The sequence below is a fragment of the Pseudorasbora parva genome, chromosome 8, assembly GCF_024679245.1.
Source record: "Pseudorasbora parva isolate DD20220531a chromosome 8, ASM2467924v1, whole genome shotgun sequence".
NCBI classification, from domain to species: domain Eukaryota; kingdom Metazoa; phylum Chordata; class Actinopteri; order Cypriniformes; family Gobionidae; genus Pseudorasbora; species Pseudorasbora parva.
The window spans coordinates 24,740,342-24,757,995 of record NC_090179.1 but is presented as its reverse complement, the minus strand read 5'-3'; the positions used below and the strand labels follow the sequence as shown (position 1 = coordinate 24,757,995).

Genomic DNA, 17,654 nt, shown 5'->3' with positions numbered 1-17,654 from the left:
ACTGAATATGTCTGTTCAATATGATGAGTGAGTCACCGCGCGAGTATCACAGCACTGAGCACTAACTGCAGAAGTCAGATAAATGAGCTGATGAGCTCTCATGATGAGAGCTGAGGTAATCGTGACTACACTCGTGACTCGCGGCATACATTCACAACGCGAGTTCAGTCTGGCGCGTTTCAGTTCACGCCTTTGCAAGCTTAACTTTCATAGAAATTAATCTGAGAAGTTAAAAGACTTACATTGCTCACCATAGCTCCGTTTAAATGAGTGCCTGTAGCTGAGCTGAGCTCTGAGTGTGATCTCCATCCCCCTTGCGCGGGTTCAAAACATGCGGAAATGGCTCCCTCTGCTGGCTGTAGTCTTTAGCCTTTGGTCAAACATTCCTCCTATGATGCAAATAACGTCAATTTAAAATGCAAAAATAAAATGCATAAATCTCTTGTCTCAGGGGGATATGAGGGGGAAAGCACAATCATTTGAATATACTTCAAGGTTTCTACTGATACAAAGCCATATGCTAATCGCTGAAGTAACACTTTAAGCCTAGTCCCAGACGGTACAATGCTTATTTGAGCTGTTTTAACTGAAAGTAACTTGCACTGACATATCTTAAAATCACTACCATTGTTGTTTTGTCTCAAGATGGACACCATAATGTACAGCTATGATATGAGAAGATAAATTTACATGGTATAAAGGCACAGTGTAAAGATGTGTGGATTCATAAACAATGACTACTATTAATCACTTGTTGTTTATAAAAAAAAATTGGAAAGTTTGTTGGGTATCAAAAACAACATTCTATCACTATCAGCCAAGGCAGCATGACAAAAGAAGTCTAACAGAGCTGTCTTTTGTTATAAGGTCAGGAGTATAGACAATAATGTCTTATTATGAGATGTATGTGTTTGACTTTTTGGTTTAATATCTTGAAAGCCCAGAAAATGTTATCGCTGATGCATGGGGAATTCTTCACGTGTGCACGTACACACACACACACACTACTTTGATGCTGCTGGGGCTTTTCTTTCTTAAACAATAGGCGCTTTCACTGGCATCTCCAGGTGAAATGAGGGGATTGTGGGCCGCCATCTGGACGCTGTAGTGACTCGATGTGCAGACAACAGGACAACAGGTTCTCAGCACCTTTCATTTCATTCAAAGTTCAAATACACTGGATAAATACACTATACGTTTTTTTTTTTTTTCAAAGTGTTTCAGCAATAGCTATTGAACTTACAAGAAAAAAATATTTTTAATGAAAAAAAAGAAATATAGCTGCACTGTAAAAAAGTATTTTGAAAAAAAGTTACCTGTTAATTTAAATTTAAATTTTGAGTTAGTACAATTTTAAAAAAATTGAGATTCGACAACCTTTATTAAAATATTATTAAAAGATTTTGTAAGCATATTGTGTAATTGTGTGTGTTTTATTTCTGATGATTCAGTGAAACATGCCAAATTGTGCTATTTTCATGATTTATCAAATTTTTAATGTGGTTCAGATACAAAAATATTTTGAGTTTCTATTTATTAAACAAATTTCCTTCATTGTATCAACTCAAATTTTTAATTTCAGTGAACTCAAAATTTTAAGGCAACTAGGTTACTTACTTTTTTGAGTTAAACCAACAAAAACCACAGTGTGCTAGCATCAATTGTCAGGGTTCAAGCGCTTATGGCCTGTAAGCACATGCATAAAAATAAATTATGTTTCATTTAGCAAGCATGTGACCACATATCATGGAAAATACCATTTACAGCCAATACAGGCAATTTACTAAGGAAAATTTCGTTTTTTTTGACAGCTCTTGCCCGATCTCCACCCCTTTTTAGGTGTCCTCAGAGTGTGCCCATACATATGTGTGTAAGTGTTTGTGTAAATATCTCATTTAGTTTTAAAGTCATAGACACTTATAAAAAACTGCAAAAAAATGACCCATGGGTGACATTGATTGGCTTTTTTTATTTTTTTATTTTTTTGCCACTTCCTATCAAAATGTTGTTATTCGAGCATTATTGTTTCGCTATCGACCTATGTTTTGTCATTTTCTGTGGTGGTTTTGTCTTGATTGGACAAATGGTTTTGAATATATTCGCAAACGTTTTTTAAGTGTTAAACAGCGTTGCACAAACTATAAGGCGAAACCTGGCATATTTGGTATCACTGGACTTGGCAAGAATTCAGGAGTAAAAGGAGGTGAATTCTGTGAAAAGTGCTGGCTCGAAACTTCTCAGGCTCCTTCAGGGGTTTGTGCCAATGACACATACCGAGTTTCTTTCTGATCAGCCACTGTTAACCTTGGCTAATAGATGCTCAAATTTAATTGGCCGATGGTGTTAATGTTTTATGAGATACACCAATGTCCTCATAGACAAACATGGTACCCTGGACAAAAACACTGTATGCAGATTTCCAAGTCAGTCGAACTAACAGTGAAGTAGTTATTGACATTTTCCTGTTTTTTTTCCTGTTATAGCGCCACCAAGTGGCCAGTTTCTGCATCCACATAATGAGCTCTTGCATAGGTGTGCTGAGTTTGGTGAAAATATCTCATTCAATTAACGAGTTATATAGGGGCGGCAGTGGCTCAGTGGTTCATGTAGATTGTCTACAAACCGAAAGGTTGGTGGTTCGATCCCCGGTTCCACCTGACCAAGTGTCGAAGTGTCCATGAGCAAGACACCTAACCCCAGCATGCTCCCGATGAGCTGGATGGCGCCTTGCATGGCTGACATCGCCGTCGGTGTATGAATGGGTGAATGTGAGGCAAAAATGTAAAGCGCTTTGGATAAAGGCGCTATATAAATGCAGTCCATTTACCATCCATAGCCAATTTAGTAAAAGTAGCTTCTCCTACTTTCAAATGTTTGGCGGCCTTAAAGGACCATGAACTAAAATGTTGACGAGTCTCTTGCTGCACAGGTTTGGTTCTGATCAAGACAAAAACGTAGGGGAAAAAAGTAAACTTTTTTAAAACTCTAAAATGATGCACTGATAAAATCCAACAATATAATTCTTGATACCTATGTTCAACGGTTCGAGAGTTATGAGACATTTTGTACTTTTGACGGCTGTAGCGCCCCCGTCAGGCCGATCAGGGCGAGCCTTGGAGAAGTTATAGGCAGTGTGAGAAGGCCTACTACCAATCCCTAAAGTTTCAGGTCTCTACGACTTACGGTTTGGTCTGCCCGATCCCTTTTACGGGAGAATGCTAATCCTTGGAAAATCTTACAATTACAATTACAAATAGAGTTTCAGCGCTATGGGCTAGATCCCCTTATAAGGGAGTGCCGTGTATAAAATGTATTTTGAATGCTAGATGTAGTATGCTTGTTGGTCTCATGTCATGACTCAAGAGTCACAGAAAGAGTATCAAAGAGGAACCTCAAGATCTATTTTTATTAATTTTAAGTGTAGTTATATTGAATTGTCACACCTTGCACAAATTTTAAGGCTCTGTACTTAACCTAAACTAAAATTATACACAAAGTTCTATCATCTGTTTATTTTTAAATAAATGTAATTTAAAAAAATTGACCTACCTTTTTTATCACGTTGAATTGAATAGGACACACTATTAATAGATCTCTCTCTCTCTCTCTCTCTCTCTCTCTCTCTCTCTCTCTCTCTCTCTCTCTCTCTCTCTCTCTCTCTCTCTCTCTCTCTCTCTCTCTCTCTCTCTCTCTCTCTCTCTCTCTCTCTCTCTCTCTCTCTCTCTCTCTCTCTCTCTCTCTCTCTCTCTCTCTCTCTCTTGTCAACTTTTAAATTTCATTATAGGTGAAGCAAAAATGGCGATATATTTAAGCAGGAAGAACGAAATTGAAGGGTTAGAAGGATGTGAAGTTGTGTCTATTTTAAAAACAAGATAAAATCAAGAGTGTGGATTGATTTTAATTTTTATAAGATGATGAAGAATTTGACGTTTTTTTCAAATCAGTGGTGTTACAATGATGCAGTTTGTTTGGTTGTAGATGATGTTTTAACTTTTTCTTTTGTGTTACAATAGGTATCACTAATGTGATGTGTATTGTTGTTGGAAATGTGTTGTAATTAATAGGAATTGTAAAATAAATGTTTTTGTTAAAATTCAAAAATTCTCTCTCTCTCTCTCTCTCTCTCTCTCTCTCTCTCTCTCTCTCTCTCTCTCTCTCTCTCTCTCTCTCTCTCTCTCTCTCTCTCTATATATATATATATACAGCTGAACTGCAATTTCACTAAACTTCACAAAACTGTATAAGAGATATAGTGGGGGGGAAATGTCCCCGTTGACTATAATTTTTTCTGTAAAACAAAACTTAAATTGTGTAGCCTAGTTATTCTAGTTTCCAGTAAAAATTACATAAATTATACACCTAGTATGACAAATTTCCAGAGTTTTCATATTATTGGTTTTTAATTATAAATGTGAACAAAGGGGGCATTTTGCCCCCCAGGTCAGGTAAAATGCCCCCACTATGACAAAGCAATTTTCTTTATACATTAACACCAATATCAGAGTTTTAGCATAAAATTACAAAGACAAGCTAAAACAACAGTAGATAATAAATATGAATTTCTGTTAATGAAAATCAACCTATTTGAAAAATATATAGCCAATGCTAACTAGATAGCTGGTGGTAACTTGAGGTCATTTTTAAATATAAAGTCCATATTTTTATTCAAACACCTTGTTAAATTACGTATTACGGAAGAGGATTACGACTTTAGTCGAATTTATTCTCAAGATTTTATTTCGACTTTTTTCTCGAAACAGAAAGACTTTATTCTCGATATTTAATCTCGACTTTTAATCTCGAAATTTAACGAGTTTATTCTCGCATTATAATGACTTTAATCTCGAGATGCTTTTTTTTTTTTTTTTTTTTTTTCTTGGCCCTAATCCTCTTCCGTAATATTTAATGTTAATAAATCATGTGTTTTTAATTAATATACATTATCATTTTTTGATAAGTCAGGAATGGCCCACTTTACCTCCAAAAAATTGCATGACCTTAAATTGTTAAATAATAACTGCAAATAACTATGGAGGCTCTAAAAAGACGGATTATTAAAATGGATTATCAACTGTATTCAAATTGAAAGATTATAGCTAGACAAGTCAACAAAAGTAATAAAGAAAAAAACATTTAGATTTAGGTATAAATTAAACGTTTAAAAAAAAGTACCCCACTTTACCTGCATTTACACTATAATCTACAGTGGGCCTACTTAAAATGTGGAATCTGATTATGAAATCCAGATTACGTAATCAGTTTGGCTATTACCCAGACATGGGGGTGGGGGGTCATCAGTATTTCATTGATACTCTTCAACAGAAGAGCGATGACTTTTATTATGAAATAAAAACTGGTTAGTTAATGAGGAAGTGGTTCCTGTATCCTTCACCTTATTTCAAACTATGTGCATGTGACGCATGTTATTCGTCTTATAATATAGTTACAACTCGAAATAGGCCAGATATACTCAATATTATTGTAGTGCTAGACTTTGCAATCAAACTTAGAAAAATAGTGAAAGTGACAGCACTGCAGGACATAGTCAGACCCTCCTCATGCCTCCAGCGGTGGCGGGCGCTGATCTGGTCCGCACGCCGGTTCAGCTGTACCGCTATCTGCTCCGCTGCTGCAAACTCCTGCCATCAGCAGCCATGCAGAAACACTACCAACACGCCATCAGACAGGTAGGGGGCTACTCTTAAATAAGTGCAGTCTGACAGCTCATTTTAAAGGCACTTTCAGTGATTGTGAAGAAACGGTCTGTAGATTCACCTGTTCCGCTGTCCGCTGATTTTTCTTCCCTTTCAGAGCTACAACAGTCATGCAGATGAGGATGATCCAGAAAGGATTCGGATGATCATTCAAAGAGCTAAATCCGATGCGGAATGGATATTAACTAAAGTAAGCTTCTTTGGCACCAGATAAAATACTAATCTTCATTATTTGATTGGTATTATTTATTTATTTATTTACCATCTCCCTAGTACACTAAAAAGAAGTGACCAACACCATGGAAAATATCCAGCATGAAGTTGCCAAAGGTCATGCCTACAATGAACAATGACAATGAAACTGAATTGTAGAGCACCAACTATTTATATAAACTTTTACAAGTATGACAAACTGCTGTTTTTTTTACTTGATAAGCTATACAATTGTTTAAAAGCATCTAATTATGTTTTGAAAACCTAATGTTTAAAATAAAGACAATAAAACAAAGCTCACACCCTTAGATTTGCCTTTTATTTGATTTGAATCAGTAGTGGCTGCTGACCATATAGGCAGGCCACATCCTGGGTCTTTGGATTATACTTCCGTTTCAAAGCCATTATAATTACTGCGCACACACTCATAGTCATCAAAGTCATATGCTTGTACATTTATTTTTATTGTTTAACATTGTACGTAGTTGAAGTTTGTATTGTATTTTTTGCTAATAAATGCATTTTATGTTACATTTGTCTATTTAGATTTTTTCCCCCACCCAAAAATTAGTTTGAGGTTACAAGAGTTGACAAACCCCCCTTCAAAGCAATATAACAATTTACTAACTGATCAATTTATGAATGTTGAATAGTATATAGGCAGTGTTGTTTTTATAAAAAAAACAAAGAAGGTTTTTATGAACGTGATCATCTATTCTGTTATGAGATTATACAGTGGGTACGGAAAAGTATTTAGACCCCCTTCATTTTGTCACTCTGTTATATTGCAGCCATTTGCTAAAATCATTTATTTATTTTTTCTCATTAATGTACACACATCACTCCATTACAGATGTGGGGATCCTCTTCCATTCCTCCTTGCAGATCCTCTCCAGTTCTGTCCGGTTGGATGGTAAATGTTAGTGGACAGCTATTTTTAGGTCTCTCCAGAGTAGGCTGGCCATTATGGCCTACAAAAATTCCCAGATTTTTTTCACAAAAAATCCGATTTACGATTTAAATAGATTTTTCCCCCTCCTACTTAAAATCAATCTGTAGATGACAAAGAAATTGTTCAAAACAACTTTTTTTTGTTTAGGTAAAATATTTGCGGCTTGGTAGCGCCTACCTGGGGTCTAAAACTTTCAGCATGGGAATAAACCCCAACTATTCCACAGTATAAATGGGCACCATATCTTTTGCAATATACAGTATACATATCAAAGGTTTATGAATTGATATGCAAATAAAATGTACTTTTATTAACAGTAATGTGAAAAAAAGTATAGCGAACATATAAATATTATGCTCTTATTTAATATATAGATTACCATTGTTCTTCAATATTTTCACACTGAACTGACTTGACAGTTTCAGTGATTATTAAAGAAGCTCTTTACTTGTTTTCTGAGTAATTTAGTCACAATTTGAGAGCTTTCTCACTGGCTCTCCAGCGCTGTTTATCGTTGTCTGTCAGGAGACAGGCCCGTGTATATGAGCTTGTGCTGTGTTCGTTGTCCGCGCAGCTCAAATGAGTACCTGGGGTAGCGCGGTTCCGTTCAGACTTTAACACACTTTGCAGTGGGGTATTGTTTATTGTTCTTAGAAAAACGTAACCAATTACGAATGATACTGTATGTTGTAAGACACTGTCCTTGTTGTTGTGTGTATCTCTCTATGGCAAACGCACGGGTGGAAGGCTGAGCCATTATGGGAACCCAGAGGGGAGCGTCGCCGGATGTTCACACAAATCAACGTAAACTACACACTCGGGTTAATCAATAACATCGATTTATCGCCCAGCCCTCTAGAGATGCTCAATAGGGTTTAAGTCAAGGCTCTGGCTGGGCCATTTAAGAACAGTCACAGAGTTGTTGTGAAGTCACTCTTTTGTTATTTTAGCTGTGTGCTTAGGGTCATTGTCTTGGAAGGTGAACCTTTGGCCCAGTCTGAGGTCTTAAGCACTCTGGAGAAGGTTTTTGTCCACTATATTCCTGCACTTGGCCGCATTCATCTTTCCCTCGATTGCAACCAGACGCCTGTCCCTGCAGCTGAAAAACCTCCCCACAGCATGATGCTGCCACCACCATGCTTCACTGTTGATACTGTATTGGACAGGTGATGAGCAGTGCCTGGTTTTCTCCACACATATCGCTTAGAATTAAGGCCAAAAAGTTCTATCTTGTTCTCATCAAACCAGATAATCTTATTTCTCACCATCTAGGAATCCTTCCGGTGTCTTTTAGTGAACTCTATGCGGCTTTCGAGTGTCTTGCACTGAGGAGAGGCTTCCGTCTGGCCACTCTGCCATAAAGCCCCGACTGGTGCAGGGCTGCAGTGATGGTTGACTTTCTACAACTTTCTCCCATCTCCTGACTGCATCTCTGGAGCTCAGCCACAGTGATCTTTGGGTTCTTCTTTACCTCTCTCGCCAAGGCTCTTCTCCCCCAATAGTTTCCCGGGACGGCAAGCTCTAGGAAGGGTTCTGGTCATCCCAAACATCTTCCGTTTAAGGATTATGGAGGCCACTGTGCTCTTAGGAATCTTAAGTGCAGCAGAATTTTTTTTGTGTAATCTTAGCCAGATCTGTGCCACAATTGTCTCTGAGCTCTTCAGGCAGTTATTTTAAGTTTATAATTCTCATTTGCTCTAACTTGTACTGTGAGCTGTAAGGTCTGTGGCTTTCCTAATCAAGTCCAGTCAGTATAATCAAACACAGCGGGACTCAAATGAAGGTGTAGAACCATCTCAAGGATGATCAGAAGAAATGGACAGCACCTGAGGTAAATATATGTTGCAGAAAAGGATCAGAATACTTTGACAGGAACAGAATATTTTTTCTGTCAATATGAAGTGCTGTGTCACATTCATGAGAAAAAAAAAGAACTTCAATGATTTTAGCAAATGGCTGCAATATAACAGAGTGTAAAATTAAAGGTCTGAATACTTTCCGTACCCACTGTATATGAGATTGTGGGTAGTAAGGAAGAATTTAAACAACTAATTTAGCATATCAAAGCTATAATATATTATGTAATGTAAGTCATTGTCCAGGAATACATTTGATCTCTCTCCTTCCCAGATAAGTAATCACTGCAGTAATTCTCAGAAATCATTACATTTATTTCTATAGCTACTGGAAGCTTGCCTGTAAAAATTGTTTATGACAGGTCAAATGTGACAGATAAACATTTATTGAAATAGTAAGTCATTCTGTTATCTTCATATGATCATTTGTTTAGATGATATAAAAATACAGTTACTGAAAAACAATTTATGTCTTAATAAGCATTTACAAACATGTTGGATTTTCTTAAGGTTAATGCATTATAAAAACACAACTATCCATCAGTATGTTTAATTTGTGCATTTAAAGGTGTGTTCAAAATGATGATTTTTACTATCCAGATTTTTATTTCTGATATGTGAAACTGGAACTAGTAAGAAATCAGTTATTGATATTAACAACTGAATTTAAATGCTAACCTATGGTGACATGTATAACTATAGTGACAATACAATTACAGATATCAAGAACTAGTTTTACGAGTTAAAATGTAATTATTGATATCAAGTATTCGTATTTCTGCAACTTGCAAGTAATGCCGTCATTGTTGTAGAAAGAATGAACATTTTTACTAATGGAAATGTAATTCCTGATATCAAAAATTGCCATTGTTACTAGTAAAAATCCCATTTCTGATGTCAAGAATTAGCATTTTAACTAGTGAAAATGAAATAGTTGATTATCAAGAATTCATATCCTGAGAATGTCTGAACGGCTTGCCATAGAAAGGCTCTTAGTTGTCAGATCCTGTAACACAGGTGCTATGTGTGACTTTCATTAGTTGCTCAAACAAATGGATGGAAACTTCATAGCATAATGCAAAATTTGAAAGTACTTCATGATATTTTCATTTTTAGAATTTAATAGCAATGACATACGTTTGTGTGAATCAAGCACGTGTACAGTCCATTGGCTGCAATACATTGTTACATTGTGAAAGTGATAATAGAATGAGAATAGATGATAGGAATCCACTGATTGCTTTATGATTATGTTTTTGCAGTTAAACTGCAAACTGACAGCTTTAATATTAGGAAAAAATTGTGCACACCAACTGTCTTGAAAGAAGGGACATTTTGTATGAGCAGTGAGGTAATAGAAGAGATTGCTGTTTTATCCAATTGCTAAGTCACATTTCCTAAACAATATCACATTTCTGCAAAACTAAACACTGTACCATATTCGGCAAACTTATTTAAAACGTGAATCTAAAATCAAATTCAAACTGAGTTCTATAAAAGCTCTAATGAACAGAAACACTGCTCACTGAGATTTATTGAACACAATAGGATTATAGCCTGAAGTTAATATAATCAAGCATGGCAAATTTGCAATATAATGTACAGTGGAATGAAATCTCTAAAAACAAATCATTCACAAATGCAATAATCATGTATTTATTGTTGATTGGAATAAAATCTGTACTATACAAATATATTCTTATTATTTTGTTCATTTATCCATTCATTGATCATTTTGGATTTGGCTTTATCGGACTTGTCCAGATAACCTGTGAGATGAGGTAATGGTTTCTCTTTTGATTCATCAAACCGTCAGAATTCCAGTGTGGGTGTAAGATTATGACATTTGATAGCAAGTGTGGCAAGACCGTAATTGGGCTGTCCCACCCTCCATGAGGCAAAATGCCATGACCAGCAAAACTCTTGACCTGCCCTCACCAACAGGCTCTCTAGGTTGAGTATATATAAGCATGTTAAAGTTTGGAAAGTCAGTGTTGTAGACTGAGAAAAGGACTGCCTAACACCAGGCACGAAGGTAAGAAACTCATGTTGTTCATGAAATTAATGATTGCATATCATAGAATAAGAGATATTGAATGCATGTAAAAGAATAGATTAAAAATATAAAATATATGTATTTTTAAAATATACACATTATTTCTATTTTCATTTATGCTTTATAATGTATATATAGGAATTGTTACATTCAATATATTGCATTATTAATTACAACATTGAAAACTGCCTTACTTCAACATTTCATTTAACTGATGAAGCTGTGAAAATATGGGGAACCAAGCCACTAAAGAAAACAAGAATATAATTCTCCACCAGGTTAAGCCAAATACGGTGAGCAAAACTTTAATGGACATGAAATGCAATGTCATAAATGAAATGCAATATCCTTAAATTCTCTTGGTTTGTCTAGCAATTGGAGAACAAGGTAAATCGATGCCCATTTTCCAAGCAAGTGACGAACTACCAGGATGGTTCATGCCATAAGGATACATTACATCACAGAGCAGTTAAGGTAAACAGATTGATGAGCCTGTCCCACTGAGATCATTTAATGACTTGTTTTATTTTTGCTGTATGTGTAAATGATCTAATTTAAATGTAGTTATTTTGGCAATTGTATGGAATGATGAGTAATACAAGATAAGTTTGAACTTTTTCCCCTTTTCTTTTAGAGCCAGGTTTGCATGTCTAAGGTCTGTGAAGGCTCTATTATGACTCCAAAGGCTCTGACGCGCTGTCCCTCTTCCACTCTGCCAGGCTCAGATGACATCCTCATGCAAGCTATTGATTTTATCAATCAGTACTACAAGTCATTTAAAAAGTAAGCACCTGTTACCAGGGTCATAGCCACCATAGACTTTGTAAGGGACATGTGCCACCAAATATTAACATTTTTGGTAGACCAATATTGGTTTTAAATGGTTGATGGGTAACATTACTGTTGGTCCATTATAATCCTAGATACATTCTTGTTTTACTTTCTTTTAATGCCATAATAAAGCAGACCATGAACTTGCCTTATTCTGAAAAGTATAAAGAGTAGAATATATGCCTGAATTGTATGTTATTCAGCTCAAAAATCGCTGAGCACTTGTCTCGTGTGGAGGAAGTCGCTAAGGAAATAGATACTACTGGGTCGTATCAACTCACCACAAAAGAACTGGAATTTGGGGCTAAGCAAGCATGGAGAAATGCACCCAGATGCATTGGCAGAATTCAGTGGGCTAATTTGCAGGTAGTTTTTATATTAATGTATATTAAGTGTGCAGGCATATACTGTACTTATATTTGCGTTATGTCATGTTTTCCTGTGCAGCTGTTTGATGCACGAAAATGCACAACTGCTGAAGATATGTTTCATATGCTGTGCGATCATATTCAGTTTGCTACCAATGGAGGCAACGTGAGGTAAACCAAGAATGTGTTATGTGAGCTTTTCAATAAACCATCCATCTTGATTGTCTTGGCAAATTTGAAAAAAGGACACTGTCACAATAAATATATTCATTTTCACAGGTCTGCCATCACTGTATTTCCTCAAAGAACTGAAGGTCAGCATGATTTCCGTGTATGGAATAGTCAGCTCATACGATACGCTGGATATAAGATGACAGATGGTACAATAATAGGAGATCCTGCCAGTGTTGACTTCACAGAGGTATATACAAGTCTGTTTTCTTTATAATAGATATTTTCTCTTTTTGCAATAAATATTTTTACTATATCATCCATCCATCTTTAGGTTGTCATGTAGTGAATGCTACCAAATCCATTCTTTTTAGTCTTTCATTATGAAAGAGTATATATACCGCATCAATGTCTTGTCAACTACCATTTTTTAACAGATGTGCATCCAGCTTGGGTGGACACCAAAGTACGGTCTGTTTGATGTGCTTCCGTTGGTGTTACAAGCTAACGGAGAGGACCCTCAGTTTTTTGAGATACCCCAACATTTAATTTTGGAAGTTCCCATGGAGCACCCACAGTAAGTAACGTGGGACTTGTACACCAGCTCTTTGTAGATCAAAACCGCTAATTGAGATGTATCAAGATGTATTCTTGTACAACGACACAAAGTCAGATATTCTTGTAGCTTGTCTGATTTTGAGTGATATGTTGTTTACCCAGACCACCAGAGCTCTTGACTGAGGTGCTCAGATTTCTGAGATGACTTGCATTCCACTAGGTTCTGCAGCAAATCTGTTTGCTTCTTGAACCGAAAATTAGGCAAGGCTTTTTCTTGTAAGAGCTCGTATTAAAAGGACCTTTAAAATCAAACGCTCCCAGGCACTTAAAGATCAGTCTAGAGTGGCAAAGCCATTCAGTCATAAGACAGCTTGTCTCTATGCCACATTCTTTCTTCCAGACCTAACAAATGAGTTTAAACAGTGAGGCCTAAAGTCAAACCAGACTCACTCTAACACTTCACATTAGAAAGCTACCTAATTAGTTTAGATAAATACTATGTGAACTTGACTGAAGTGCTGGTTGATAGAGCCATAATGGTGCTACCTTGTAGGCCTAGAAGTGTTATGGATTTGTACTCTGTAGTAATTTTCTAATGAAATATTGCATTTAGTGACATGGTCAAGGGTCTGTTGGAATTAGTAGCTAAATATATGCCATGCCTTTGCATGGCAATAAATCGATTGGTTTCATTCACTTCTTCAGATACGAGTGGTTTAAGGATTTGAACCTCCGATGGTATGCATTGCCTGCGGTGTCGAACATGTTGCTGGAGATTGGTGGTCTTGAATTCCCAGCATGCCCTTTTAACGGTTGGTACATGGGCACTGAGATTGGAGTGAGAGACTTCTGTGATACCCAACGCTACAATGTTCTTGAGGTGTTAAATGTTTCTTACTGCTTAAATTATTTACAGTAAAGAACAGAAAGTTGATATTTGATACTGATTTTATCTCATTTTATTATGTCCTACAGCAGGTTGGCCGCCGAATGGGCCTGGAGATGCAAAAACTGTCCTCGCTATGGAAGGACCAGGCCCTGGTGGCCATCAATGTCGCAGTGATGCATAGTTTTCAGGTAAAGTGGATTTACAAAGCATAGTGTAAAGCAAGTGTAAAACACTTTTGTGAGAGATATAGGATTTTCCCGATTTGATGAAAACTAGATAACAAGATGGCAGTTTTATATAAATTTGTATGAAAACTTGCAATTATTAGAACCCACTGAGCGTACGTTTACACAACACTGATGTACTAAAAAATGGAAACATTTTTCCTTTCTGTTTTTCACATACAGATGACAATGTTGTCAAAACGTTCACACAGATCTGCCAAAATGACTTAAAGCGCCATCTGCTGTGAGACTTCAGTGTAATATAGACAAAGAACATCTGACTGTACATGAATCATTACATATCAGAAATCACTGGTCACAGATCAGACATTAGAAATAAAACAGTTACTTATATGTTGTCGCATTACTGTTGAGTCCATATCGTAAAAGTCTATTTGCAAAGCCTGCACCAAAAACTGTGACTGAATTACCAAAGAATCCACTGTGAAATGTACCACATACAAATAAATAATGCTCAACTAAGACATTGACATTATTAAAAAAATAAAGATAAATCAATCACATTCTTATGATTAGGATCCTTTTAGTTTTAGTCTAGTGATGCTGTATTGCTCTTCTCTCCTCGTCATCTCACTAACACTGGGCCTAATTTGTTAATGGTAAAGTAAGCATTGATTGTTTTCTTTTGCAGAGGCGATCTATGATGGGCACATTCCACATTGAGTCATTCTCTGGGCTTGCTTATGAAAGCTGTTTTTAGACTAATGAAGTTTATTATTTGATTTATCACTCAGTGAGTCATTTACCATGTATTTTTAGTCTTTAGAAGGCTGTTGTCTTTTAAACACATTAAAATGTCATTTCATATTCCTTGACTTTTTTGTCAGTTGAACCTCTTTGACCAAAAGTAGACTTGAAGTGCTCCCAGAGATTTTAAATTAATGAATTGGGATTATCCTATTCAAATCAATCTGATAAACAAGTCAATTAAAAAAGTAATCAAAAAATAGTCAGATTATATTATCTTAAATATGTAACATAAGGAATTACGTTACTAACTACAGTTTTTGTCATGTAATTTGGAATAATTTACAATTTGTAAAAAATCTAGCCAGCACTTAGACTGACATCAAGATGTTTGGTCTGGAAACTCACCATGGACAGCTCAATCTGAGGGGCGGGATAAACAGTTGTCTTTCAAACTCCCTCTGCACGCGATTGGATAGCGCTTCAACCAACCAGAGCAACGAAGGTGAAGGTGAAGCAGAGCTCGTTGACAGATTAAAACATTCGCCGTATCCGGTCGGCAAAACTCCGAACACATCTTCCCTTTTTAAGAATGACTTCAGTGCCGTTCTTTGTTCTTTTCTCAGAGAAAAGCTTAACACCAAGTCTTCCAGAGTTGCGGTCAAAGCTGATTCGAAAGACCGCCGTTCGCCAGTTTCTGTGTTTACTAGAAGCACGCAAGAGAACTCGGCCGCCATTATGTTAAGCCCCGCCCACCGACTCTATACACGATGTGATTGGCCTGACCAGAGTTTGGTTTTTACAGCTCAGAAGTATATTGAGAGTTGCTAGACGAAACTTGCGGCAGATTAGATTTGCTGCCACTAGGGTGCGTCTAGATTTGTAGGCTACCCAGCACTGGCAATTTGGAAAAATAGTTACAAATAGTTACAAATTGCCATTGAGAGTTGAGAACTATAAAGAGGTGCATTACATTCTAATATATGATATTTGTAAAATCAGTTAAATGAGCTTTTTGTTGGGAAATTATTGAAATGTATGCACATAATAAAGTTATTCTTCACTGGAAAGTCAATATATATGGTTTAAGATGAAATTTGACCTTGTTAAATGTTTATTCACCATATGACCTTTTTGTCTAACTGACATACAGAAAAATAAGGTCACCATTACCGACCACCATTCTGCATCAGAATCCTTCATGCAGCACATGGAGATGGAAGTGCGTCTGCGTGGAGGCTGTCCTGCTGATTGGATCTGGCTGGTGCCACCAATGTCTGGATCCCTAACTCCTGTGTTTCACCAGGAAATGCTGAACTACATCCTGTCACCTTTTTTCTACTATCAGGTATCATCCTAAGTGTTTTTTGTGCATTCATCAGAAAAGCTGCATTGCTGGAATCTAGTGGTATGAAGCTATGTAAATATATAATGTATATTAGTATATGATGTCGAAACAAAAGTTTTGGGATGTTCTTGCCTTAATGTGTCTCATCTGTTACCATTTAAAGCCTGATCCGTGGTTGACACACAAGTGGAAAGACAAGAAGAGAAAAGTGAGGAGGCGTACAGTCAGCTTCAAAGGATTGACCAGGTACCATAATATTCACACTTCTTAACTAGAACAACGCAGTGCTGTTCTCTCAGAAGAGATCTGTCTGCAACAATGTAATGAATAGCTGAAAGGTTAGCTGTGAACATTTGGTGAGCAGCCAGTATATCTAAAATTCTTGTTTCTCTTTTAGAGTAGTCCTCTTCTGTCAGACACTCATTAAATCAGTCCTGGCCAAGAGGGTGCGTTGCACTGTTCTCTACGCCACAGAAACGGGAAGATCCCAGGCTTTTGCTAAGAAACTGAATGCAATGATGAACTGTGCCTTCAGCTCTAGGGTAAGCGGACCATCACCACTGATTCATATGTAACTTACCAACACTTGTGGCATATGTGGCAGATTCATAATAATATCCCACTCAAAACAAAAGTGAAACTGGGCAATTTCTACCTAAAGGTAATACATAAATAAAAGTAATAAATGAAGATATATTCAGCTGGTATTCTTCTGGTCAATATTATATTCATTATCACAAAATCAGTTTGAATGAGCACTTCTCCTTTGCCGAGATAATCCATCCACCTCACAGCTTTGGCTAATAAAGATGCTGATTAGACAGTATGATTATTGCACATGTAACTTAGGCTTGCCACAATAAAATGCCAGTGAATTGAATGTTCATTTCTCTACCATAAGCCATCTTTAAAGGCATTTCAGAGAATTTGGCAGTACATCCAACCGGCCTCACAACCTCAGACCATCTGAAACCACACCAGCATCCACATCCAGCATCTTCACCTCCAAGATTGTCTGAGACCAGCCACCCGGACAGCTGCTGCAACAATCAGTTTGCATAACCAAAGAATTTCTGCACAAACTGTCAGAAACCATTTCAGGGAAGCTCATTTGCATGCTTGTCATCCTCATCGGGGTATCGACCTGACTGTAGTTCGTCGTCGTACATCACCTCATGTTGCAATGCATGGTTCCGTGTTACAAAGATCCGTACGCAATTGCTGGAAGCTAAAAAACATCCAAGTACTTGCATGGCCAGCATACTTACTGGACATGTCACCCAGAGCATGTTTGGGATGCTCTGGATCATCTTATACGTCAGTGTGTTCCAGTTCCTGCCAATATTCAGCAACTTCACACAGCCATTGAAGAGGAGTTCAGTGCAATAAAACTGCACATTATAGAGTGGCCTTTTATTGTGGCCAGTCTAAGGCACGTGCAATAATCATATATAATATGCATAATAATCATAATAATCATGTCTGATGACAAGCATCCTGATATGCCCCACCTGTGAGGTTGATGGATTATCTCAGCAAAGGAGAAGTGCTCACTAACACAGATTTAGACAGATTTTTGAACAATATTTGAAAGAAATAGGCCTTTTGTGCACATAGAAAAAATATTAGATCTTTGAGTACAGCTCATGAAAAATGTGGGCAAAAACAAAAATGTTGCATTTATAATTTTGTTAAATTAAAATACATTCTGTGACAAAACAACAGTGAAATAGTCCCAGTGCTGATACTAGGGGAATATCACATAT

At 36.9% G+C, this 17,654-nt stretch overlaps 2 protein-coding genes and 1 long non-coding RNA gene across 3 annotated transcripts in view; all 3 read left to right on the top strand.

Moving 5' to 3' along the window:
- Positions 1–5,361: 5,361 nt before the first annotated feature.
- Positions 5,362–6,458, top strand: lyrm9 (LYR motif containing 9). Its single transcript, XM_067451707.1, has 3 exons — positions 5,362–5,687; positions 5,812–5,904; positions 5,988–6,458. The coding sequence occupies exons 1-3, from the start codon at positions 5,559–5,561 to the stop codon at positions 6,003–6,005; spliced, it is 240 nt and encodes a 79-aa protein (XP_067307808.1). The 5' UTR covers positions 5,362–5,558; the 3' UTR covers positions 6,006–6,458.
- A 644-nt stretch (positions 6,459–7,102) lies between these two features.
- LOC137085152 (uncharacterized) lies at positions 7,103–9,017 on the top strand. Its single transcript, XR_010906917.1, has 3 exons — positions 7,103–7,683; positions 7,830–8,045; positions 8,152–9,017. It is a non-coding gene; the product is annotated as an uncharacterized lncRNA (long non-coding RNA).
- A 180-nt stretch (positions 9,018–9,197) lies between these two features.
- The window catches only part of nos2b (nitric oxide synthase 2b, inducible), a 13,902-nt gene continuing 5,445 nt past the window's right edge, over positions 9,198–17,654 (top strand). Inside the window, exons 1-12 of the mRNA XM_067451706.1 lie at positions 9,198–11,084; positions 11,164–11,265; positions 11,426–11,574; positions 11,826–11,988; positions 12,070–12,161; positions 12,270–12,411; positions 12,599–12,738; positions 13,425–13,599; positions 13,695–13,796; positions 15,694–15,888; positions 16,052–16,134; positions 16,286–16,430. Coding sequence (XP_067307807.1) covers positions 11,022–11,084; positions 11,164–11,265; positions 11,426–11,574; positions 11,826–11,988; positions 12,070–12,161; positions 12,270–12,411; positions 12,599–12,738; positions 13,425–13,599; positions 13,695–13,796; positions 15,694–15,888; positions 16,052–16,134; positions 16,286–16,430 — 1,551 coding nt within the window. The 5' untranslated portion in view covers positions 9,198–11,021. The remainder of the gene's footprint in view (positions 11,085–11,163; positions 11,266–11,425; positions 11,575–11,825; positions 11,989–12,069; positions 12,162–12,269; positions 12,412–12,598; positions 12,739–13,424; positions 13,600–13,694; positions 13,797–15,693; positions 15,889–16,051; positions 16,135–16,285; positions 16,431–17,654) is intronic.